The sequence below is a fragment of the Crocuta crocuta genome, unplaced genomic scaffold, assembly GCF_008692635.1.
Source record: "Crocuta crocuta isolate KB4526 unplaced genomic scaffold, BGI_CrCroc_1.0 scaffold116, whole genome shotgun sequence".
NCBI lineage: Eukaryota > Metazoa > Chordata > Mammalia > Carnivora > Hyaenidae > Crocuta > Crocuta crocuta.
In genome coordinates this window covers 1,209,519-1,237,213 of record NW_027531562.1, presented here as the reverse complement: position 1 = coordinate 1,237,213, position 27,695 = coordinate 1,209,519, and the positions used below count along the sequence as shown (strand labels likewise).

General features: G+C 36.9%; 1 protein-coding gene across 1 annotated transcript in view; it reads left to right on the top strand.

Annotated features, from left to right (window-relative positions):
• NPAS3 (neuronal PAS domain protein 3) overlaps window positions 1-27,695 on the top strand; it is a 743,536-nt gene that overhangs the window by 148,628 nt on the left and 567,213 nt on the right. The window contains 2 exon segments of the mRNA XM_077772747.1: window positions 1,224-1,468; window positions 1,580-1,630. Of these exon segments, the coding sequence (XP_077628873.1) occupies window positions 1,224-1,468; window positions 1,580-1,630 (296 nt within the window).

Genomic DNA, 27,695 nt, shown 5'->3' with positions numbered 1-27,695 from the left:
GTTCTTATCCATATTATACTAATGAATATGGGAGTCACACTGCTGCACTCATTTCGATCTATTGCTTTGGTCTTGCTTCCTTGCTTGTTTCTCTCTTTCTTGTTCTTTTATAATAGGAAACCAGAAAGCTAGATTCAAAGATTTAAAATGCTTTTAGAGTTCAATGAATGGATACTTAAAAATGATTTTAATAGTACTTTGTTACTGTAAATATTGCCCAATTACTTATCATAAGGGTCTTATTTTGATTTTATTTCTGGTCAGACACAAAACAGAGCAATTCAGAATAGGTGGAATTCTGTCAGATGCTCAAGCACAACTTCAGTTGTGCCAGATTCTGCCGTCAGCAATGTGAGCAAACTTCAAACAGAAATGCACATGAATAGTTAAAGGAAAATACTGGATCCAACCTGTTGCCTTTTCTGTGAAGTAATATGTCTATAATGTTTATAAATTTTAATAACCCATACAGGGATTTATCTTTCAACATTAAATTTATATTATCTTAAAGTTTGACTTCTCTGGGCAATGCATTTTACTCCCTAGTATCTTAGAGAATCTATCCATCTACTAATGTATATTCATTAATAAAGAATTAAAGTTTTCTCTTCTCAACCAATTACCAGAATATTTATGAAGTTATACTGAAATTTTCATTTTCAGCTGGATGTTTTCTTTACTGACTTAAGGTCATGATCTTTATTGAGGGCTAGACACACATAAACACACTTCATAGAATCAACAAATAAAATGTTGATGTTTACCATTTGTTCCTCAAGATAATAATTGAAATAAAGGTGGTTTTGATGCCTTAAGATCTCACAGTGATGACAATTAAATGAACAAAATCAGTAGCCCTAGAATAGATATATGAATGCTAGCCTCATCTTTTCTGCTGCCTAGAGCTGATAAGATCAGGTATTACCTATGTATCTTATGTCTTAAAAACAAAGACTATATCTCAATGAATGGCCAATTAGAGGAAAGAAACCTAACAAGCAAACTATTGTTATTACTGCACATAAGTTTATGGAATATAAGTCTAGAGGTAGAATTTTTGGTTTCAGTGACCATTGTCTAGAATTCATTTTATTATGGCCCTTGAATTTGGCAGATTTGGGTAGATGTTTGCTGGGGGAAAAAGGAAATAAAAAGGAAACAATTTCTACCTGATATCCAGACCACACGTTCTAAACAACACTTTTTCACTCCTTTGATTTCAGTTTACAAGCATTGAGAAAGGAGAAATCCCGAGATGCTGCTCGCTCCCGCCGGGGAAAAGAAAATTTTGAGTTCTATGAATTGGCCAAGTTGTTGCCTCTTCCTGCAGCCATCACTAGCCAGCTTGACAAGGCATCCATCATTCGACTTACAATTAGCTATCTGAAAATGAGGGACTTTGCTAACCAAGGGGACCCTCCGTGGAACTTGCGAATGGAAGGCCCTCCACCTAACACATCAGTAAAAGGTAAGTTTTAAGCCCCTGTTCGTTCTGGAACATGATGGTCGGTAGGTGTCTCTGAGATGAAATGTTTACCATCATCCTTTCTTCTTTTCCTGCATATCAAATCCTTTAAAGGGATACAAATGTGGAAATCTGAACTCTGCATGAGAAAGACACCATGTGAAGGTGAAATAAACCTCTTCTATTTCTTTTTTATTTTCCAAAAGTCTGTCAGCCTAAATATTCTATTGCTTTATGTAAGGTTTCAGAGAAAGGAGAATGAAATGACTTACATTAAAATGCTTCTTGGGTTCAATTTGTGTTATGCTAATTCATGCAAATTGTTACTGATGGGTGGAGTATAAGAATATTTGTTAAAGGGTGGAACTAATATTTTCTGTATTTAGTAACTAAAGAAAGGAGGGAAGCTGAGTCCAACTGTCTGTAGCAGGCATTTTGAGTAATGATTTTATTGACTAATAAAACAAATAATTCATGTTAATGTTTCAAGTTTTTATACATAATGCCTAAGATTTGTAAATCTAAACCTATATTTGTCCTCCCTGTTCTGGTGCAGTCACTTTTTAAACTTATTTATTAAAGATTTTAGGCCTTCTTCATTCTGATATGTAAGAGATGTATTTTCTTATGTGTTAGTGAAACTTATAGTAATTTATAGCATGTTTAGCATATGAATATGCATGTGTATCTTTATTGATGTATATGCGGTATTGGCCATTGATTCTCTATCTTTGATGTGTTATTCAAGGCCTAGGACTTCAGGGATCTGCTAGTTTCTTGTTCTCTAACCTTGTCTCTAGATCCATAAGCTGGACATGTGGCAAAATTGTAGGCAACTCTGGGGGAGGAATTAGGTTCTTTTGTTAAGTGACGAAACCTTGACAATGACCTTTGAAGTTCCTGTACTCATGGCTCTTGTACTAAAGGGTTCTAGTAGGGAGCTGTGCCCTCTTACAGAATTCAGATTAAAATGAAGGATCAAAAGCAGTGACTATGTACAGTTGTGTGCTCAGAGGAGTCATCATATGTGTATACATGCATGTGTGAATCTGGTTATATCTCTGCCATTGGTACTTACAGTGTTTCTTAGGCTTAGGAGAGAAGGAAAATCACAATTTAAATTCTGAGCTCTTTTCCTCTAGAACAGGGCAAATATTTTCTCTAATGGGCCATATAGGAAATATATAGGCTTAGGCTTTGAGGGGCTCTAAACTCTGCCATGTTAGCATGAACTCAACCATAGACCGTATGTAAACAGCAGGCTGTGGCTGTGCTCTAATAAAACTATGCATAACAAAACAGGCAGCCATCCCCAGATTTGGCCTACAAGCCATAGTTCACAGATTCTTGCTCTAGAGTATAAGTGGTATTGAGAGGCTGAGAAGAACATAAAACAGAGTTAACTGTCGAGGGCTGGATGTCAGTGTAAAGTAGCACACTACAAATAAACTAAGGCACACTCATGCTATCCCTTTATAGTCCTCCTCCCCTTAAAAATGTAGATGTCAACTTGTTAATGTACCAGTCTATGTTCCAGATGCTAATGTGGCAAATTTCCCAAGCTGCAAGATGTGAATATAATCTTAGTAAATATATTGTACCTATTAGAGTTTATTTGTTAGACTGTCTTCATGTTTATTCCAAATCACACAAGATGAAAGGGTAGGTGCAACAGGGTAGAAGTCACAGAATGTGCAAAATACATCCTTATTCTTCACTTTGAAATGGATTCATTAAGGGACTGAACTTGTATGAGGTTGTTTAGCCCAGTTATCTTTCATTTCCACTTTTTAAGTTTATTTATTTTGAGAGAGAAATAGAGACCTAGTGAGCCAGGAAGGGAGGGAGGGAGGAAGGGAGAGAGAGATGGGGGGAGAAGAGATGGGGCTCGAGAGAAAGGGAGAAAGAGAATCCCAAGTAGGCTTTGCACCGCCAGCGCAGAGCCCAATGTCAGGCTTGAACTCAAGAGCTGTGAGATCATGACCTGAACTGAAATCAAAAGTCAGATGCTTTACTGACTGAGCCGCCCAGGCACCCCTCCATTTTTTTTCTTTTTCAAAGGAGCCAGCAGTTTATAGGCTGACTTGATGGTGGTGGTGGTGGCTACCAAAGTAAAAAGTGTTGCCAGGTTTTGTCCATTCTTCTGCGATGTGATAACCTTGCGGACTTAGAATCATGACCTTGTAGAGATATAAAATTATAGCTCTTCTAAAACCATGCCCTCATTTATAGACCAGGGAAATGACATAGAAATAGTTTACAGTTAAGCATTAACAGATCTTAAGCTAGATTCCATTGTTTCGCCTTTCTGTCTAGTGCTCTATCATATCGTATCGTTTCTAGAAATTATATTTGATTTGCATCCCTTTTATCAAACATGCGAGGTGAGAATTCTCTCAGCTTCTGACTATGGCTGATAATTCATTTTTACTTTATGGACTTTAGTCAGTTAAACTCTATACTTATGATAAAGATGGATTTAAAAAAAAGATAAAATATGGTCTCTGCTCTCTTCGCCATTTCAGTCTATGGAAGGACATACTGATGTCAAGAAGAAAAATAGGGAGTTTGGGGTGGATATTTAAGAGTCTGGAAGGAGATAACAGATTTTATTATTTTGAAAATTCCATCCAGATAATGGCAGAACATTCAATTCGGTACATGGGTACTCCCACCAACAGTAAACTGATGATAGTGAAGGTGTAAAGCATAGTGACTATACAGTTGACATTGGCTCTTGAAAGTTGCTAGGAATGGAACTGGTTCTGCTGTACAATGTATGTATATTTTATTGCTCTACCCTCATTCTTTAATGCAAACCTGTTACTCATTCTGATCAAACATTCATGAAACAACATCAAAAGAAATTCATTTTAATTTATTAAGGTCTTCTGTGTTGTGCCCTTGAAGAAGTTCATGTGGATAAACAAGCTTATATAAATAGCCTGCAGCATCATGTGAAGTGCAGTTCATAATCCAACAATAAAATGATAGACATTATACTTTGTGCTTCTCCGATCAGTCTCTTGAATAAACCTAAAGGCATTTGGAAATTTATATGAAAAGTACTTACACGATTTAGGCAATGTTTTTATTTTTTTTAATGTGATGAGTTGTTCATGTTAATAATTAAATTTCAAAGCTTAAATTTAGATTTGTCCCACACAACTATGTAGAAATTTAATCATTTTAATTTACTGCTTGAGAAAGGTCCTTCTCTCTGCCCTGTATTCATCACATCTTTTCTTAAAAGTCTATAAAGGTTGATGAGTTTGTTTTGTGATGCCCATTGTGTATAGGTTATTACAAGTTATGCTTGCAGAAAGAACACTCAGGTGACAGTGTGTAATATGTCCTGAGTCAATTACTTCATGGAAATGATATGTTAAGCAATTGGAAGGTAACAGATAGTTTTTTCCATTATTTTAGAAATACCTGTATTGTTATAATACAGATCAAATCTACAATGAACATTATGCATTATTCAAGAAATGACCAGGCATTCTCAGCAGTGTTTCAGCTAAATAACTGATGATTGTAACCTTTAAAGAAATCTCATTGTGGTGACTGTTGGTAAATCACTTCTCCATTCATAGTAATCTCTATTTAGAGGCTATCTAGAAACCATTATATCTTTTATTAATCTTAAAAGCAATAGCTGCTGATTTGACATTTGCTAAAACTAGATAAATTTTCTGTCTTTTTAATATCACAGACTTCAGTCAATTTTTGGTGTATATCTGCTACAACTCTATTAATCCAGGAATATTTACCACTGTAAGCATAAGTTTTATTTCAATTTAAGCACTGCAGCTTTTAAACAACGATTTGTGTATGTGTGTGACAGGCAACAATGCTAAAATATGTAAAATAGAAGACATTTTTAGTCTTTGTAAGGAAGTGGTTGAAAAATACCACAAGACAACTGGTGATTAAAATTGACTGAACACATTAGGGAAGAACTTTACTATTTTCATAGACTTTTCCCTCACTATTTTGAGGACTTACTGTGAAATAAGTGGTAGATATTTCTGAGAGGAGAGACCTGCAGGTCTTTATTTAAGGAATACGTGATCTATCCTTAGCTAAAGACCAGACTGTTACTTTTGCAGTCATATTTAAGGATCGGTTTGAAACAGTCATGTGTAGCAGCCGAGTCTTTGACATCCTTCAGAGCAACTGTGAACTACTACGATACTGGTGGTTCCCAAAACTTAGATAGCATTTTAGAAAAATGGTTCTGTGTCTGGTAGAGAATCCTGTCTGTGTGATTGTTCTTCTTGGCTTAAGCGGCTCGGAAAGGTCTTTCAGTTCCTGTTCGGGCATTTTACTGTGTGAGGACATACATTTACTTCTACCAACTGACATTCATACTTGGGAGCAAGTGTCCTGGTCCTCATTATTAAAAAAAAAAAAAAAAGTGAAACGCCATTTGTTAGCATCAGTGTGTAGCATGTAGCCTGTGGTGTTCTTATTACACAGGCAAATGGTAGTGCCCAGACTGAGCCCTTAGGTTCTGAACATAAGCTTCCTGGTAGGGGTAGAAACGCAAGATAAAAGATAGAGACTTTCTTCTTGTTGAGTGCCTAATCTCACCTCCACCACCTTCAGTAGACTGGGGACCCATCTCCCTGCTTTAGTCTCAAATTTTAGTCATGTCAGTCCAAAGGAGCCATCCAAAAGCTGAGCTGACAGTGTTCATTCTTGTTTATGTTGGTAGCAAGTGCCAGGTTTTACTAGTATACGGCAATATGATGTGATATAATAGTCTTCTCTTAGGTATGCTTCTGGGAACTTTTTAATTACGTATTGCTATCCTTTTATACCTCTCTAGTGAAGTGATGGCTTCTGAAGGAAGTTCTTTTAAGAACTAGGCTTTTACTTGATTTTCTATCATGATAGGACAGGCATCGTTTATATCGCCATGCTTGCCTAAGATTCTCATCTCTGACACTGAGCATGAAGAGCTTTCTGACTGACAACTGCAGGCTTTGTGATGGCAGAGTTAAGTATCTGAGACTATACCTTTGTGCAGCTTCCCATTTGCTCAGGAAAAGCTTTGCTGTCTACAGAGGGAGACTCCATTCCACCTTCAGCATGAAGCATGGAAAAGCTTTGCTAGTTTCTAGCCACATGCCACAGTCAAAGAGTTAGGTCACCATCATCTTCAGTGCACCTGACACTGTTGGGCATCCAGAATTAGCCTCCATTCCCCACACGGATTCAGTGGAAGCCTCTTTGTGAGAGTGCTGCAAGAGAATGTGTGCATCCTCAGGTGTCCTAGTTCATCATTGCCAGGGCAACAAGCAGTCTAAGCATCTCAGTGGTACACCACAAAGCTTTCACTCCTTGTGTTGCTGTGGTTTATTCCCAAGGTTGTCAGATTCAGGCTGGGCTTAGCTGGGTGGCTTCCTTTGTGCCACAGCTCTGGCTGGGCTGACTGCTTGCTCAGTGATCAGCTCAGGTCTGCCCCTGGTCAGGGGACAGCAGAGATTTGGGAGAGACTCATGTCATGGTGATGGCAAAGGTGTCAGAGGGATAAGCTAAACCATAACATTTCTTTCAGAATATTTTTTGTGGAGATCTCTGGAAATGTGACTAAAAGAGCGTGCAGGTACTTGTGCATCCTGCATCAGGATTTGTCAGTCCGTCCCTCTATCCACCATCATCTTCTTTACCCCTAGCAGTACAGACTACCTCAGACCATGCATTTGTGCTTTTGCACATCCTATCATCTAACCAGAATGCCCTTTTCCTTCTTGTGGTTTCACTGAGCTCTTGTTCACCTTTCAAAACACAGCTCACCTGTCACTTTCTTAAGTAAATCTACTCTCTTTCTCCAGAACAGTAGTCATTTGTTCCTATATAGGAACAATTGTGACAGTCTTCTCTTGCTTTAGTATCCATTCATAATTCTTTTCTTATTCTACCTGTCTCTACATGCAGACTGTGAGCTACTTGAGGGAACAGTCTGGGACATCTAATATAGGTCTATATCTCCATGTTTGGTACCCAGGAAAGGACGTATTTAACCATGTTTTTACTTTTAATTTTTTTGTGTGTATTTATTTGTTTTTGAGAGAGAGAAATCACATAAGCAGGGGAGGAGCAGAGAGAGAGGGAGAGAGAGAGAATACCAAGCAGGCTCCACACTGGCAGCACAGAACCCAATGCGGGACTCAATCCCACCACAGTGAGATCATGACCTGAGCTGAAAGCAAGAGTCAGACGCTGAACTGACTGAGTCACCCAGGTGCCCCAACCATGTACTTAAATTTAATTATATGCTGTTGAGAAATGTGGCTGGTTCTACGTCACAGGATAGGATGAAGAAAGAAAAGAGTGAAAAAGGAAGAGCAGAAAAAAATGGAGGGACAATGACGGGAATAGCGTGAAACCAAGGGGGGATATGCAGTGGGTAGAGTAGGGGCTAGGAGGGGTGGTACCCCTGGCCTGGGATCCGCTGCCTTCCCCTGTTGTTTCTCTCATGTAATATACAAGCTGAGGAACTGACTCTTAAAAACAATAGTCTTAAGAAACCCAGGTCTTGGGTGTATAAATTCAAGTTTATTCAACTAATATCTGAGTACTTTTCCTTGGTAAGTCCTCTGACTCCCTTGCGGGTGTTGTGGAGGCATAATAGAGAAAAGGTATAAGGCAGAGTCCTGTCCCTGGAGGTATTTACCACTTATTGAGAAATAAATAAAATTAAATAAGCCTTGCGATCTGGGTTACAGAGTCATCTCTAGACCTCAGTTTCTCATTTGAATTTCCTTTTTGTGAATTTTCTGCTCTGGATGATTACTGACTCTCTAATCCCAAAGCCCAATTTCTTAGAAAGGATTTAGTGTTATTGTCTTAAATTAGACTCTCCTGAGACTCAGGTTTTTTTGAAGCTGTTTATTAGTAATTTCAAAAGCCACATGCTCTAACTCTTCCTGTTTTGCTAATGTTTTTGTTCCCCTCCGCTCTTTAAATTTATTTACTTTGAGAGAGAGACAGAGAGAGAACGAGTGAGCACACTTAAGCTGGGGAGGGCGAGAGACAGGGGGAGAAAAAGAATGCCAAGCAGTCTCTGTTCTATTAGCGTTGGGCATACTGATGCAGGGCTTGAGATATGGCTCAGGCTCACAAACTGTGAGAACATGACCTGAGCCAAAATCCAGAATCAAACACTTACCGACTGAGCCACTCAAGCATCCCTTCCTCCTCTTTTACTTAATTGTCCTTTACAAGAAGTTATCGTAATCTCCCTGGTGCCATGGGTTCAAAAGTGTATGACATAGTTTGTTCTCTTAAATGGTTTTGTCTGTTGAGTATCAAGATTTGCATACATGCAATCATCATAAATAAAAAGAGGAAAATAGTGCAGCACACAATGAGGTCTTAAATAAGCCAAGGGCCAAATATATAATATAGGTAAAATACAAATCTAAAACTTGATATATTTTTGATTTGCTTTTTACTCTTGACAAAATTGTAGGGGACATACTGAGATTCATATCACATTCAACTTATTTTAAGAAGTCTACCAGTTCTTGGTAATGTGATATTTTAGTCATGGCATTGCCTTATACTACATTGTACTCAGTTATTGAGGATTTCGAAGTTTATGTGCCCTGTTATTTTAGGGCTGGGCTTCTCTAACGTGTTTTTGTTAGCCTATCACCTCTTGCAAAGCATAATATAAGTTTCAGTGCTCTGCCAACCACAATATTTCATGGGTATAGCAAAGAAGGAGTCACCTCTGACTGCTTTATATGATTGAAATTGTACTGTGGCTTTAATTTTCAGAAACAGCTTTCTAGATACTGTGCATAACTCTTGGCTGTGCCTTAATAAACATGTGGTGACCTCCACCTGTAAAACTAATGTGGCTTTGAATACTGATTGACTGCAGCTTCTCACATCCTTTCTGGGTCCATAATATGTCAGCGAACGTCAGAGCCTGGGCAGGAGAAGGCCAAAAGAATTTGGGGTTTAAAGATCATACCGATCATCCATTTCAGTCCTCCCACTCTGTGTTGAGAAAACTAATAGAGAACTTCAGTTATATAAACAAAGTCAGTAACAAACTTGGAACTAGGATTTGGACCCCCGGAATTCTAATTCAGTGCCTTTTCCTTCATAATAAAGAGCATTTCCTTTCTCAGTTCACGTTACCAGCTGTCCTTCGGTATCCCCTTTCCCCATTATACATGAACATACATGCACATATATATGGCTCCTGTGGAGAGACCAGCCCTTTTTAGATCAAATGCTATTATACTGCAATTCACAAATCCTTTTTGAGGCTATTCAAAGGCAAAGGAGTTACAATTTAATGAAAGAAATCCTTAATAAAGCATTAAATGCTAAAATGAGGGGAGACTGTGAGGGTATATTGACACTCTCTGTACTAACTTTGTAGCTAGTCTATAAATCTAAAGTAATTCCAAAATAAAAAGATTATTTAAAAAAAAGCGCCATCATTTCCTCTAATGACAGAAATGTAAGAAAAACACACCTCTACCCAAATGGAAGCTTGTTCTGTCCCAGTTTCCTGCTTTTTCAACTGGCCACTGTTGAGCTCTCACAGGCTCACCCTTCTCTGGGGCTTCATTACTGGTCACCTTGTATAAGAAATGTGATTAACTGACAACTACAGTATCAATCAGGATATGGAAGAAAGAAAATTGATTGAACTGTTTACACAGTTTGCTTAAAAAGTTTAGAAATGACCTATTTTCCATCCATAAGGAGCCACAGGAGCCAAGTTGTATACTCTGGTTATTCTCTCCCTTTTCTTCAGTGAGAATTATCACGAGTGTTACACTGTCTACTTTTCACATCCTGTTCAAAGATCTCCCAAAAGGGGAAGTTATAAAGCCAAGACAAAAACTAGTTAACAGATTCTAGGACAGGGGACAGTAAGCTTTTTCTGTGAAGGACCAGATAGTAAATAATTTAGCCTCTATGGGCCATGAGGTCTCTGCTGCAGCTACTCCAGTCCACCGCTACAGTGCTAGGGCAGCCACAGGCTGTCTGTAACCGACTGAATACACTGCTAGTTCAATAAAACTTTATTTGTGAATGCCGAATTCTAATTTGGGCATATCATGAAATCTTGAGATTGTTTTTTAACTGTTTAAAATGTTTTTCAATTCTTAGTTTATGGGCTGTATAGAGACAAGTAGCAGGCTGGATGTGACCCGTATGCATAGTTTTCCAGGCCCTGTGAAGAGCTTTAGACCTAGAAGGGACTTAGGTACTTTTTGTAGAACCCATGGGGGTAAGCGGGATACTGCTAATTGCAAACGGTTGAGACTTGGATTTGTCTTAAAAGTGTATTGATGGCAATGAATGCTGGTAACATACTTTATGAAAAATTTTTGGGTTTGTATTTGTTACCTTCACAGATAATATGTGTATGTATAATCTTCTTCCTATGATAGCCAGCATAACAGAATTCTATGCCAGCCAGAGGTGTAGTGTTGAATAGTTTGCTGGGTTTCATTACGTGTATATTTTCTGTATGGTGTGCATTGCTGAGAGACAAAGTGTAAAGTCATACTAAGTCATTGGCTTAGCCTGGGTTTTTGTTTTGCCTGCTTTCTCAGTTTAATGTGGCAAATGATCCAAACTGGAGCTATGCAGAGTCTTCTTTAGATGAAAGATCTTATTAAAAGGAATACGATTAAAGCTTTGTCTACACAGGACTGTTGTTCAGCCATTTCGACTTACCTAATCAAACAACTGGTCAGTTCAGTTAAATGATTGTTCTGATTGATTTCCCCACATAATTTATTAAGTGTCTCTCTGATTCAATGAAGGCCTAAGGCATGATCTGGCTGTAATCATCGTGGCAGAAATCATTAGAAATAAGAAATTTAGGTTTTGTGAATGATAAATCCAATGTTATGAACATTAGAATAAGATTGGTAAAGCTGAGTTAGTTATTGGAAGGTAGAATAGAACCTATCTCCAAAACCATGTGTACATAAAGTAGAAAAATATGGTTATGCTGGATAGTATAGTTTAATTTTCCCCACTACTAATGTGAACATATTACTGACTGCTGTCGTCTTCTGCCATTATCCCTTGAGACTGTCCATCACTGGGTGTTGAGCGAGTGCTCAAAGTGCTCTCCACTCAAAGTAGTGGAGAAAATGAAAATTTGTGAGTTTATATTCCTCCCTTCCCAAAGCACTACAGAGACTTGAAAATATATTTTTCAGTAATGTTTTGTAATTAAAGCACATCACTCATATATAATTTTACAGTTTGGGAAATAAGGCTGTGTTGAATATCAGCACTGATGATGAAAACAGACTGTGTACACAATTTGGCTTTTATATAAATACTTTAAAATATTGGCTTTCTTCAATAAAAATAGATGAATAGTATCCAGGTTTTTGCAAGAATTTTAGCATCAAAGCAAAATTGCTATCATTTTCTATTTTGAAAAGAGACATGAAGATCGCATAACAACATGTGTAAAATGCGGTATGTTCTAGAGAGCTGTAATGGAAAGTGAGGACTCAGATGCAGGTAAGCCTCACTATGGGCACACACAGGACCTTTTGTAAAGTGGTGCAGTGATGTTTTCTTGGTTGACACCCAACCTAACCTGACACTGAACTCCCAAAGTTGCAGAAAAATCTGGGTCAATGTGTTCAGCCTATACTATCGTGTGATGTACAAGCTAGCAGGCAATCTGACTGAACCTTCTTGCTGTGAGTCACCACATTTTTACCGTACAAACATCTGCTGGAAAAGTTTACAGAGATTAAAGAAAGGAACTCTTCTAGGGAGTTCTGACAACCTATAATAAAGGTACTTTGCATGTAAACGAGGCCAATGGAGCCAGCAAATTGTGTGAATACAATGGAAACTGATAATCGCAGTCATTGTAATGTGTCTTCAGAATCTTCTAATAGTAAGCTCTTGGTGAGTGTATCTGGGCAAATTTTTGTGACTGTTAACAAACACCGTATCTTTGGCCTCAGTTTGCCTAGAAAATCACATAACTGGGTCTGAGAATTCAGCTGGTCTTAGACTGCAGTAAACCTATGTTTCATTGTGAGACTTAAGTTTACACAGAAACTACCAAAGGCATGTTTGGATTCCTTTTTAGGATTTTTATCATGTTAAAGCTAACTTGTGTTTTTGTTTTGTTTTGTTTGGTGAGATCATATTGCTGAAATGATGTTAATGAGGAGGAAGAGATGTCAACATGCAGCATTTATTTTAAGTACATTTTGTGATTCTAACTTGTCAAGTCTTCACCTTGTGTCCTGTAACAAAGCAGAGAAAATTTAGAGTGCCTCTTAAAATACACAGGTGGTGTGGGGGCTATTAAGGCAACTTAATGTCATGCTAGTGCTTAGAATAACGAGATCTAAAGTTGATTAGGTAAATTTTTAATATGTAGGTATTTCATTGAGATGAAAAGACAAAAGCATTCTTAAAATAGGCTGTATCTGAAATGAAAGGCTGATTTATTTAAGCAATAGATATAATGGATACTTCTCTCGGAATTTTGGTTTTGTAGATATAATCTTACTATATTATATAAATCTTAGGTTTTACGACATTTTTTTGTTACTAGAGATCAGGAAGGAGTCCTATTTCTCTTTCACTGTACTCACCAATTCCTGCTCTAAGTATTTGAGTGCTTATTACATTGCAACTTCCTAGGCTGTGTGTGGAATGTGGAATGCAAAGCAGGAAAGAAGCTGAACCGTCTAGGTGTTTATAATCTAGCAGGAGTGATGCACATGCTCACAAAATAATAAAGTGAGATATTATTGTGTTGAAAGAGATTTAGTCAGAGTGTTGGATAATCTATTATGCATAAATACAGTTACAGCTGTAAACATGGTGACATTTAATGAGAATTGTGGTTGCTGAGATGTCAGGTAAACTTAGTAAGATTTTTCTTTTCAGAAGAGTATTTTAAACAATACCCAAATACCCACCCACAAATGCTTGTGTATATTGCTCTTAGCTGACCGTAATTCCAACCAACCAAGAGCATGCATCACAGACCATCCTTAGAAAGCAAGAACTTAATCAAATATGATCTTCTAGTGTCTTTCCTCTAGTACCTTAGCATTTTATAGAGATGGAAGGAAGGCTGGAAGGAGATCTGTTTTTAAATTTCACAATCCTAATGTATGTAGTACATGGAAAATCGGTCAGCATCTGAGGCATGAATATAGAAAGGGACAGATCAGATGAGAAGCTGCTATCCTGGGAACCTCTTAGAATTGCCAAAGGTCAAGCATACCCCTGGGACAGGGATGGGAGTGTCAATCTCTTACTTTGGCTCCCAGCTGCCACACATTGCGCTAGAGCCTATAATTGGGAGGGAAGACTAGACGGCATGGAAGAAAATGTTTTATACTTTCATTTAAATTAGCACAAAGGGAGGGAACAGTTTTGCTTCACATGTGAAGTCAGTCATTTCTTGGGTTGCTAGCTCAATGTTTTAGCAGAACAGCTGTTCAGTACAATGTGGCTTTCTACAAGCAATATTTCTACTGCTAGAAAAGTGGCAGTCTGCCAAACAGAGTGCCCAGACCAACCCCTAAACAAAAAAAATCTTTTGTCAACGACTCTAATAATTTGTACAATTCAGGAAAGGGGGGTTGCACGGTCTTTGCAGATGTGCATTTATGATGCTATTTTTAAGCAGAGCCGCATGGAAGAATAGATTCATAAGACTTGTAAGTTGATCATTCATTTTAAGCATTTGGCTTCTGCTCCTTCTAAAATTTCACTCTGTGGAAACAACACACAGCCAGGCTTGAAACAAGGTAAGGGAGGGTGTGACAGCAAGATGAAATCCTTCATTTCCAAGCCTCTGAGGCTTGCTCAAACCCAAGAAGCTTAGGGGTGTTTTCTTCTCCCACTAAGAAAATAAATGTGGTTTTTCTGATCTCTCACAGAAGAAACTTGCTATCCTTCAGCATTTTGATGAAATAAACTCTTAATGAGCCCACATTCTTTTACAGCAGTCCATTCTCTGAAAATGAGTTTAAGTGATGAAGGAAATGCCAGAAGCATTTACGCAAACAGCACCAAATTAATGCGTGTTAATTCTCTGTAGTTTACCATCACAGACGCTGTGCACTTTTTCTGGTGTGAAACCAGTTTTAGTCTCAGAAATGTCCTCTGTACTCTGGTTACCAGACTTTACAACAGTGAACTCTGCTGGCTGTGACTCCAGTGATGAAGTTTAGATAAGAGAATTTTCATAAATTACAATTTCCTGCGAAAGAACCCTCAAACTTCTCTTAATAGCAGAGGATCAAATCTGATGGAATCCCCATCTTGTATTTTTTTATGCAATCATATACTTGATATTTACATAAGAGGGAATTAGACTGCTCTATTAAAATATGAAATCTTATATTAAAACTGACATAAAGTTAATACAGACTCCTTCAATAAAAGTGATTACAGAGCAGAGACGACCATAGAACGTTCGCTGACTCAATCAAAAACTTCATCTAATTTTGAGAGTTGGGGTCTTTGGTATTGTTTACTTTTTAAAAAATCCAATCTTTTCGTATCCCATACAGGTATAAAAATACTCAATTTAATGGAGTTGCATGTATTACTACACTGTATTTTTGCTCCACTTAGAATCCAATCCACCTGTATTATGCTGTCACCTCAAATTCTAATATTTAAATATACGAATGTAAAAGAATTAATTTTGATGATGGGGTATTACTAAAAAAGCTTACTTTACTAATGAAGGTTTATTTTTACAATCGTACAGATGAACTGTGTCATCATACTTCAAGTTGTTACTCAAGTGTTTTTCACATGTTTCCTGAGTTTAGTAAGGATTTACAGTGACAATTAAAATTGTTTACTTACATGTGACCCCAGTGGAGAGGTACTATGCTTTGTGAAGTGAAAGGTCCCACTATGTTACTAACATATTCTTTTACAAGTTAACAAAATCACTTTTTTTCATATTAGAGAAATTTTCTGTGGCAGTTCCTATTTTCTAAAAAAAAAAAAAAAGTTCTCTCAGTAAAGCAAGTGATGATTCCCCCCAAAAGATATTTTGTATTCACATTTTCTATTTTTAAGTTTCCTCAAAGTAATGGAATGGAAATATAAAAAAATAAGTTTGACTTATTGACTTGTGTCTAATGCTAGTATATTTCAGGAACATATTGGGAGGCATCTAATTATCCATGGTACATTTCTGTTGTTTTACTCAGGCCAGGTATTACTATAGTGGCTTAAAGAGGCTATACACTTTTTTGATGTGTAATTATGAAGATGCATGATCATTTTTTACACTTCTGCATTATCTTTTCAAAAAATCAGAGAAACAGCATACCAGTCATTATTGTGTACAAAGGCATTTTCTGGTATGAGTTGGATAGAAAACCATGTGAAGATATTACCTACCCATGATCACATTTCATATTTATAAAACTTCATGAGATGAGATCATTTTTCCTTCTGCACATAGAGTCTTTTTAATTACCCTTGCTCTCTTTGTGCAAAAGATACAGAAGAAAATGGGATGCTCGGAGATGGTTTGTTAAAGTGAATGTAGGTGCTTTGTGTACTGAGCCATTGTACCAAAGGAGTCATTTAGTTTGGCCCATGATTTATACAGGTGGCTCAGGGGGTCCAGATCCATTCATAATCGTCTCTGTACAAAAAGCAAGAAAGACTAAAAATAAGATTCTATAAATTTAAGTTGCAATTCAGGTAAAACTCCGCTAGATGCAATTAGTATGCATTTAATAATCATAACATCCTGTCTTAACAAGGTGAGGGTTGTGTGCCTGCACAAGTCCAGCCAGTGCCCCCAAACTAGATGACATGAGACTGACAGCTAGACAGTTGCTTAGTTTGTGGTCCAGCTGATGACAGCAGCATCGTTTTCGTTAGCATGAGAGCATGTTAACTCAACGTGCAGCAAACATCCAGTTCCTTCCACTAGACTTCACTCTACTTTGAGCTAACTCACTTGACCAAAGCGGACTCAGGGAGCAAGCGTATGAATGCCAGAGGAACTCGCCACCGCCACAGAGCGTGTTCTGGTAGTGTAAGAAATGACCAGACTATACTCAGGCACTTCGTTACACATAGCTATGTGTAAGGTGAAACTGTATTCGGAGGTTATGATTCCATAGCACACTATTATTTTTTTCATGTTTTTTCACAGTGACATTAGCCTATGAAACAGTGGGACTACTTGCCTGGTGTCAGGTCTATAATCCTCTGTTCTCATTAGCACTCCGCTGAACTCTTTCTCCTCTTCTGTGCTGATCCCTTTTGAATTATGTCTGTGGCAAAACTTAGCCTTCTTGTGATTAATGAAAACTGATATATTAGTGTATCCTGTGTTCTCAGAAGTGGTTCTGCACTCCTCTCTTTCCCCACCTTCTCCTTCTGGTATTCTTTTGCCCTTGTCTTTTTTCCTCCACACCTAAACTATACCTATGAGGTACTACGTTTCATGATCTTGTTCAGAGTATTGCAGAGCAAAATTGTGAAACGGCGGTAACATTCTAGGGAATGATTAAAGCAGTGTTCAGATGAGCAGCCAGTCCAAATCAGATACTTCGGTACAGGTGACTTGGAGATTTTAAATATATCACTTTGGTTTTAGGACACATAATACTGGACAGTGGATTTAGGGGCTGACGAAAACTCCCCATTTCCTGTGTGCCACTTGCACTCCTCATGTGCAGCCTTCTATCCACATTGATTGTGTGCTATGGGTCTCTGCTACTAATGTTGGTCACCTGATTGGCAGAGGACTAGAACTAATAACCTTTTCAAATGCTATCAAATTATGGCAAATCCTAGACCAATCAAATTACTTAAGTGATCATTGATCATGTATTTGATATTTTAATTTTGACTGAGTCTACCTCAAGGACTTCTTGATATTTCCATTAGGTTTAGTAGGACGACAAATGCCAAACAGTAACATAGTTCATAAATTTCACTAATAATGAACCCAGAATGCTGTACATTAGCTTTATTTAAAATGACCTTAAAAGAAATGAATGGCCTTTAGCATAATTGTAGATCTAGCAGACATAGTGGAAATCAAGGGGAAAGCACCTGATGAGGAAGTACATGTGACTATGTTATATAAGTCTCTTTGGGGTATGAGGGGATCCGATTAGATTTCTCATTAGTGAAGGAGGCAGAAGCTCTCACTTTTAGGTGGCCACGCATTTTAGGTTGCTTATGATTTCACTTCATTTTAATGCCACTGTTTAGTTTCATACTGATCATTTATACTGACAAAAAGGAAGAAGAGAAAACAAGGAACCTGTCATCAATCATTCATTTAATCAAGTAGCAAAAGTAGATAAATAAACATACTGAGTTAATTATTCTTCTGTATGTAATGATTGACAATAAAGTTAATTTATGCCTATTTTAACCCTTTGATATTTTGTGCCATTAGGAATAATAGCATTAGCAGTTGTAGAAAGGACTTGGGGCTGACCTTTTCCCCCTAAAGTGTCTTAAGAAAATTCAGTCTTCATACATAAGGTATTCATTCACTTGAAATCTATTTCGCTAAAGAGTTGAGGTTATTTGCATCTAAGCATATTAACTCCATGCTACCAAGTAGAAGGAAAAAACAGTTATGGTAGTCTGCTTCCTTTGTTGTATCCTATTCAGACTCTTTAATGAAGACCTTTTTCTTGGCAATGTGTGTTTTTAATGTGTAAAAGCATTTGTCACCAGATATAAATATGCTATAAATTCAAAGGTATATTAGATGTGGCACTAATGGAAAAGAAGTCTTAGTGACGGCAGAACACTAATATGATGTACTTGAGTTAAAAGAGTTTTTGAAAGTCCTAAAAACCTGTTTTTTGGCTGGTCTGCATTTTTTTCCACTTTGCCAGAGAATTCTTTTTCTGGTGGCTATTCTTATAAAAAATCAGTAATTATTTATATTAGATTTTCCATAAATAGGGGTATTCTTTAGATGCATGTGGATAGTGAAATTAAATTGTTAAATATTTCCTCTGGAATCTTTCTAGCACTCCTACCTAGATCAGTCTGCAGTAAAGAAACGGGGAAGCAAGAAGCAGACTTCATGCATGTATTTGGGGCTGAAAATGGAATTTAATTGTTGATGAAAATGGTGCAAAATTTGAGGCTCACAGAAACTGTGGGTGCCTTTGTGATTAGTGGTAAGTTTCTTCTATATGCATTTTATTAAATGACTTTTCCATTGGCAGATTTCACATTTAGTGTACCTGAATTCTACCCACTTTCTTAAATTGCCCAGCTCTCAAATTTGCTTCAGTGCACACAAACTAAACTAGAATTGGAGAGAGGTGGTGTGGCCAGGCCACAGCACATTCCACACAGATGCCATGCTTCGTGTTCACTCTTCTTTGAGCCAAAGGTTGGGAGTGAAGGCCAAGGAACGGGGAGGGGGGAAGCTTGCATATCTTTACTTGGCCTGTTTGGGTGATTATTAGATTTAGTATCCGTCCTGAAATCTACAATCATAAAGAACAAGTTCCAGTAGATTTCGAGCTGTGTCACTGTTACTAGCTTCCCATTTTGGGTTCTTGACTGCTCATGTTGAAATTTGTTTATTATAAACATTCAGCTTAAGTAAGCAGTTTTGCTCAGAAGGCTTTCTGACCACCAGAAGGGATAAGCTATTGTAGTTTGACCTTTAATGGCAAAGTAAAATTTGGAAAATACAGAAAGTATAAACCGTTAGCTATAAACTAAATAAAACAACATATAGAAAAGAATTTGGTTCCTCAAGTTGATATGTAAATGGGGAGCTGCGCATCGGTAATAAAATCTGTTTTAAAAAATAAAGACTGTCTACATTTGTTAAGTTCGAAGTAATTATATATTTGCTGAATGAATCCGTCTGCCTTCTCACCACCATTCCAGAGATGGACACCTCTAAACTTTATTAATTTCTCTGTAAATGTGTCAAAGAGAAACCTTCTTATTCTTTTTTTGTTTGGTCTTTGTTTGGCCTCCTTTTACCTGCATTGCATTAATTAACCAGCGGTATGAATGAGGAGTGGGAATTTGTGGGCTTTTTGTTCACAGAAATAATGGTTAATCTCCTCAGCTTTGTCCAGTTTATGACTTTGCTTTTTCATTCACTTCACAATCTGCAGCTAGCAAGTTAAGCATAATACAGCTTGTAATCACTGTGGTAACAGTAAAATCAACAACTCTGTTTTTTCTTCCTTGAATAACCTTTCGAAGTTCTTTTTTGACTTAAATTTGAAAGCGTAAAACTGAGGGGGAAAGATCGCAAAGGATCTCTAAGTAGGCGGTAGATAGATGTACATCTGTATGACCATGTACAAACATAATTTTAAAAAGAAAGACTTGAATTTGAACTGAAGTATTTGGTCAAAATCTCCTTTCATGTAGTTCATGAGGAAGTAAGTTTTAAATCTTGATTTCTCATCACTGTCAGAAACACGACCAACTGAATCTTTTAGGCACATGTTTAACTTCTTTTTCTTTTTTTTCTTTTTTTTTAAAAATATAATTTATTGTCAATTTGGCTGACATAAAGCATGTACTGTGTGCTCTTGGTTTTGGGGGTAGATTTCCATGATTTTTCATGGAAAAATCATGTTACATATAACACCCAATGCTCATCTCACCAAGTGCCCTATTAAATGCCCATCACCCATTTTCCCTTCTCCCCTTCCCCATCATGTTTTCTTGGTGTAATTCTTAGAGCTACTTAGCATCTTTTTAAACAATTTCTTTTTAACATTTATTTCTGAGAGAGAGACGGCATAAGAAGGGGAGGGTCAGAGAGAGAAGGAGACACAGAATCCGAAACAGGATCCAGGCTCTGAGCTAGCTGTCAGCACAGAGCCCGACACGGGGCTCAAACCCACGAACCATGAGATCATGACCTGAGCTAAAGTCTGACGCTTAACTGCTTAACTGAACGTTTAACCAACTGAGCCACCCAGTCGCCCTAAGCTACTTAGCATCTATTTGATGCATCTTTTAGTTGTCTGAAGCAGTGGCTTCCTATCTCCAGCCCCAGGGTTTTAAAGTGAGAAAGAGGGCTGGCTGGTTCTGATTTGCCTTCTGTCCTTCCTGAATGTCATCGCTCTCTCTCTGTTGGAAAAGAATCAAAGAAGAATGGATTTTTAGGTGCTCAGAAATGGTGGGATGAAACGAAAGCCCTCCACCTGAATACTTAGTTCTTTTATTTTGTTCTACCACAAGTAGTTTTTTTTATTAACTTAAAATATGTTTATTTATTTTGAGAGAGGGAGAGAGAGTGTGCATGTACCAGAGAATGAATGGGGGAGGGGCAGAGAGAGAAAAAGAGTGAATCCCAAGCAAGCTCTCAGCTATCAGCTCAGAGCTGGACACCGAGCTTCACCTCCTTCACCTCAGGAAAGTGTGAGATCATATTCTGAGCCAAAATCAACAGTCTGATTTAAGCAGACTGAGCTGCCTAGGCGCCACAACTACAAGTTCTTTGTTGCTGTGTGTCACTTCGAGAACAGTGCTGCAGTTAAGTCTTACAGTTATTGGCAGTTTCTCTCCTTTAAATTACCTCCTTGTAGTTTTATTTATTCATTGAGAATAAGAAGCATACATTAATCACCTGTTGTTTGTTCTCAGAGCTTAGAGATAGAAAAGAAATAGAAGATGCATCAGCTCTTGAAACATTTGTAATCCATCTGTAGAAATGAGGCTTTTGATTTAAAAATTTAGAAAGCATTTTTGAGAGAGTCCAATAGCAGTGAGTTGCTTATTAAATTAAAGAACACAGCTGGCCAGTGCCATTCTTGGAAGCTAGAGGTCAAAAATACGTTCTGGACCCCCAGTGGCTATGCGAGAGAGTTGTTGTTTTTTAGTGTGCTTTCATAATCTTGGTCCTACTTGAGCTATTCTAGGACTTGAAGAAAGACAGGTACTCTATAGTTTTACAGAGGTGAAAACTGGGGCATAAAGGCACCAAGTGACTTGTTCAAGATTAGATACGTTCTTAATTCTGAAGCATATTATTACATTTTGCCAAGGTAGAGATGCCCTGAGGCTCATATCTGGCTTTGAAGCCAGCTCCTGGTGACTTTGGGTGATGGAAATCCACAGGTCTGGATTAAACATGTTAGTCTGTGAAATGAGACTCACAATCATTTTGTTTTGATTGTTCATGAATCTTAAGAGACTATAACTACAAATGGTATATTCAGAGATACGGTCAAAGAATGCTCTGAGTTTCTCTGAGAGGGTATTGAAGTAAATAGTTATCATGGCAACATTACACCTAACAATGGTTAGCTTTTACATTTACGTAAGAAATGGTCTTTGTAAGAAAAAGATCAGGCTTTTGAGTTTACCATTTTTTAGTGAAATAAAACTGAAGTATCCAAGTAGTGAGGTTACATTTAGACTTTTTCAGTGGGTTTTTTGGAAGAATTTATTAGGATTAAAACCTTTCTTAAGCTTTGATTACCTTTTAGAGAAACACTGCAATTTTAAACAGGAGAGAGCAACAGCAATAGATACCTATCCATGTGCTTATTTCCTCTTTCTTATAGAAAAGAAGCACTATTATTTAACATTTTAAATGCTTGTCTTGATATCACAAACTTAAGATTTCTCATATTTTGGAGTACTCTTTGATGAAATCTTACTTTTGCGGTAGCTTTAGCATTCTGTCTCTATTAGACAGCATTTCCTGGAATGCGGAATTCCATTTTTCTTGGGATTTCAGTGGGCAGCTTATGCACTCAAGGCATCACCTAAGTACCAGCAGCACATTCTTGACTGAATAATGATGTATGTAGAATGTTACTTTTTTTGCCTTATAAATGGATAGCAATTTACACAGCTGTGGATGTGGGATGTTTCAATCCCAGACCATGTTGTAAGAAAAATTGAATGACAGTGAGCAAAACAGCAGTAATTATAAAACTAATTACTAAATGCTGATGATGCCCATAGGCTTTGCATAACTAAAATTAGAAAAGGAAATTGCTTTCGGCTTCAGAGAGGCAACATGCTAGTTATTTCACTGTTTCAGTCAAAATGGAGGGTAGTATATAAAGTTCAATCAGGAAAATATACATGAATACATACATATCTATAGATTTGCATATACATATATTTCTCTGTGTTGAAATGTTATTCACTCTATCTTACAATTTTATTTATAGAACTTTATGCATAGATATTTACATAAAGACGATAAGTATATTAAAATATTTGAATGCAGTATATATACTGTGCATTTTGCATACACTATAATTACAACATTAAAATGCATATCTTTACAATATATTTATACATGTTAGGTTTCTCTCATGTACATTTTCACAGCAGAATGTAGTGTACATTTCCACCCTTGCATAAAGAATCTAATCTTGTGAATTCTCAGCACATTCTTCAAAATGAAATAGTAAAAAGTACAACATTGATCGGCTCATAGAAAATGAATCATCATGTTTTGAGAAGACAAATGATTGATAAATCAGCAGTCTGTAAGGCGTACCTTTCTTCGTGTTCAATTTGGAGCTAAGAAATATGTGATCTTAACCCCATAGAAATTACTGAGATTATAAAACTGTTACCTACAAACCCTAGACAGTCCTAGAACTATAAATGTTAGAGCTCATATTGATAATATTCAAGTAGGAAGTAAGGCAATAATGGATTGCATTAGTATGCATGTCAATGGAAAATGATTTAATGAGCTAAAAATGTGAAAATTTTATCGAAAATGTTCTGTTTCTCGCAATTAGTTGATATCTATTTCTGTCCTCTCTTAGTCCTGCAGAAGAATGTTATAAAACATAAACTCCCCTGAATAAACTATTAACGGTTATGTTTAAGTTTCAGATTAAATAGATCATGGATTAGGAAGATGACGCATTGTTGATACAGAGGGAAAATGAATCCTGCATTTAAAAAATTCAAGTAGTTCGAATGACCTAAAATGTAATGTTTTATTTAATTTTCTGCCACATGTTATTTCAAAAGTCTTAAGAAATTAAAATGACAAAAGATGATACTGTCTGTAGACATATATTATTGAAATGAAATCCAAGTATAATTGAATCAAGGCTGTAATGAAATTCTTCTTGTAACTTTTACCTAGTGGGGCAGTGCAATGAGTTAGTTCTTCCCATTTGTGTTAGTGAATTTGGTAATTAGCTCTTTTACTAAGGCAAATGGTCTAATAATGGAGGAATAAATCACAGAATGGCATATAAAATGAATATGGAAAGTCTTGCTTCATGTGTAATGTCTAGTAATTTAGTCAGCTGTAACTAATATGTACACAAGTTGGGCTAAAGTCTCAACTTTCACAAGTTAGACAAGGTCCCGAGAGTCATAACAAATCATTGCTGCTCATCAGATGTCCTTCAGATGTGCGGTTACGTCAGTCATGAAAGTAAGTATGTGATCAAGAATTCAGAGAGCTTAGGGTCAACTAAAGTGATAGTCACAGTTTTATATCTATAAAAAATGGCATTTGTTTGGCCTCACATATTACTTTCTGGTTTGTTCCTCCCAGAGCTTCAAGGGGAAAGAACGTAAAAGTATATCTCAGTGTGTTGTTGCTGAAATATAGGAGCTTTATTTTTATTTATTTGTTTTTTTGTAAAGTAAGTGATACAGAGGAGCTCCGGGAGGAGGGGATGGCCAGGTAGGAAGAGAGGTCTGAGCTTAGGGAGAACCAATTCATCCATATATTTCACAGATCCATACGTAGAATCCAATGTGTGATGGGCTTGTCATCATCTTAAGGGGAAACCAAAACTTGACTCTAGGCAATGTTGGAACTAAAAACTTGGTCACTTTTTGTGTGAATAAAATTTTAGTCGAAGACAGGTAACAATAAAACCATGTTTTCAAGGCTCTCTGTTCAAAATTCATTGTCATTTAACTCATTAAGAAAACACACAGTGTCCTGTGGGGTACTGTTTTTATCAACCAGTACCAGCAGGCAAACCTTGCTTACAGACAAGTTCATTTTCTACAAATTTTCTGTCATGTTTCACCTTGGTAATCTCCATCTCTTGTGTGCAAAAAGAAACAATTTATTTTCAACACTTGAGGGATACAGAACATCTGACTGCTGTCATAACCTATTGTTTTTAGCGTAAACATTATAGCTGCATTTGCCTTGAAATATTTGCCCATGATTGCGTAAATCTGAGCCAGGTACCGGAGTGTCACCTTGTGCTCTCTGGCATCAAAATTGAGACCTATCGCCTAGAAAGTGCAGTTTGCTCCCTTCACAAGCATTTACTTCAACAAAATTAGAAGTAGATTTCCTTTTCATAATTGCGTTAAACAGTGCGCTAACTGAAGAAAAACTAATGAGAGAATGCGTTGCTTTTAACTAGAGCATAGAGAACCCCTCAAATGTGGCTAGGGCCTACTATATTTTCCTTTATCAAAAGATGGTTGATTGCTTAATGGTTGAAGCACTACTAAATAGCTTATATCACATTACTGGAGAAAATGTGCTTTACATCAATTGCATAATGTAATTCTTCCTATTATTTTGGTAGAATTGTTTTACCTTGCATGGAAGCATGCATATAAGGGAGAATGATTTGATAATCTTTTGTGATATACAGGATATCTAAAATACGTTATTCAGGAATCATGTTGTTCACTTGGAAAGCCAAAGCCCTCTGTCGTTTCCTCTGATCACTCATTTATGGAATGATGTAGCTTACAACTCAACATTTATTTGGATTAAAACCAAAATAAATACTTATATTTGGTTATTTCCTGGCTTCATTTTGTATGCCTCCTATTATTTTTCTTTCTCACCCACCTTTAATTTTATATTTTATGTGTCCCTGTCAGCCTTATTAAATAACTTTTGGAGCATTGTCAGGTATACAAAAAGACTCACTGTGTAATTTCATTATATGATATGAAGGCTTCCTTTGTATTGATACCCTTGGCTATGAAATTTACATTCACCATTAAACTAGAATAAACACATTCTAAATTTATTTAACTCATTTTTTCTAGTTTATATTCTTTGATATTCTCTGACTATTGTAGAAGGCAAGGGGACATCTTTTTTTCCCAGTGACTTCTCTGAGTTGATGGCTCTGCTTTTTCCTCTCTTGAGAGACCATATCATCCCCCAACACACACTTTTTGACCATTATTCTGAACTGTTTTACAGCTGTCTCCTAGTGTGACATCATTTTGTGATCTTTTAAAATGTTTCCAAGCACCACTTTGGGATTTAATATTTCTCCTCTGGTATAGCTTTTTAATTTACTGATCAGTTGCTTTTTTAGAAGTTTTTTCTGTGGGTTTGGCCTCTCCGGCCCTCTTTGTGTTCTTTTTCATTTTTATACTAATAATTACAACACTTTGCAATTAATTGCCATTTGTGAATATAATTGATGTGTTTCCTCCCTCTCCAGACCACTAATGAAGATGTTAAATAAGTCTTAGCGTGAGGCTTAACCTCAGCAGAATTCCCTTGGACCATGGGCATATTAGAGTTTACTATAGCTTTATTTATTTTCTCTGCTTTTAAGAGTGCTTCTGGTTGAGACATTTTAATTCATTTTCTAGGATTTCACAATAATGGAGCTCTGTAAGTGCCTGTCCTGGTATATAATGCCTACTGAACTCCCTCTGATTTCTGTACTCCAAGACCGTTGGTTCACTTACATATCTGGGATTCTTAGGAGCACTGTTTGCATTCAAGACAGTGAAAACAAAATGCTTTTGTGCTTTCAATGTGTGAAATATTATCACTATGAGATTAATTCAACCGATTTCTCCCTGTTTTTCACTGTCGGTGAAAGGGGGTGCATCAGAGATGTTTAACACAAACTATGTAGCTATCCTAGAAGAGAGGGTGCTTCCGTTCCAACCCAACAATATTGGGTCCAGTTTCTCTATGATCAGAATATTACAAAGGGAGTGGAGAATAATTTATATCAGAGGTTCTGTGACGGAATGAAATGGAACTCTTTTGAAGTATGATCTCTGAAAGCACAGCATGAAGCTCAAATAAAGTGAAGGACATTCGCTATTACAAGTAATGTCCTTAATAATCTTGTTAGTCTAGTCTCCCTCTGTACGAGACAAATGGAACATTATTGGCTTATGGGCTGTAGTAAATAATTTAGTTTCCAATATTCAGGCTGCTTTGACAGTAAATTAAAATGACATGAAAGGGGCTTGTTGAATAAAGAAAGTATCCAATCAAATTTAATTGGCATGACTAAGGCAGTAGAAATATGTTTTATAATTAAACCATGTTGTCTTGGAGCTTTATAAGCATGTATGAATCAAAATGTCAAAAATTATTCTTTGATACTGTGCATTTAAAACTTTGCATGGTGAATAGTTTCCTTAAACAAGCTTCTAGACATGCATATTGATGTAACATGAAAATAGTTTCATGTTTTAAATAATAAGTGATAAACTTCTCCATTTGTAAACCCTTGCAAGTAGCGATTCTGATAACAGACCACTTAGAACTCTCCTTTGCAGGAATTTGTTTTCAAATTGATACACTAATAACTCAAAGGAAGCTATAATTTTGCGCTTATATTCTGGTATTTCAATGTTCAACCTTTTGGTGAAGGAAGAAAATAAGATCTAAACTCATCAAGCAGAACAAAGAAAAGAAAAAGAATAGTATTGAGAATAAAAAAAGAAGAATCCAATGTATATTTTGGTTTACTGTAACCTTCTCAAATTCAAGATGAATTGCATTTTCTATATTTGACAGCAAACGTGTCAAATGCTTCCGCTGTAAAAGACAGGAAGCCGTGGGAATTTCAGGTTTCTGTATGACCACCTGTCCTATTTTTTTTCTTCCCTGAAAGTGGTGCATACGTAAGTACCTATTTGTAATAAAATTCCTAATGATGGTTCTTTCCACAACTCGGGTGGAAAATATATGGTGGTGTGTGAGTCTGCAGAGATTGCTTATAAAAACTGAAAAAGATCTCAGCGAATCATTTTTCATTCTTAGCCTTTTCAAACGTCCTACTCAAAGTAAGCCAAAGATTAGAGAAGGGAAGCAAGGAAGGGAGAGAGAGTCTACCATAACAACAATATTCAAAATGCTCAGATCATACGCAACTTTTTCTTAGAGATTCACATATTATTTTCTAGTCTCCTGATAACTTTTCAGGGAAGAGTTGTAGCTAATAGTCAGTCTATTTTCTTGATTAGACCCAAATTGAAGGAGGTGTTTCAGAGG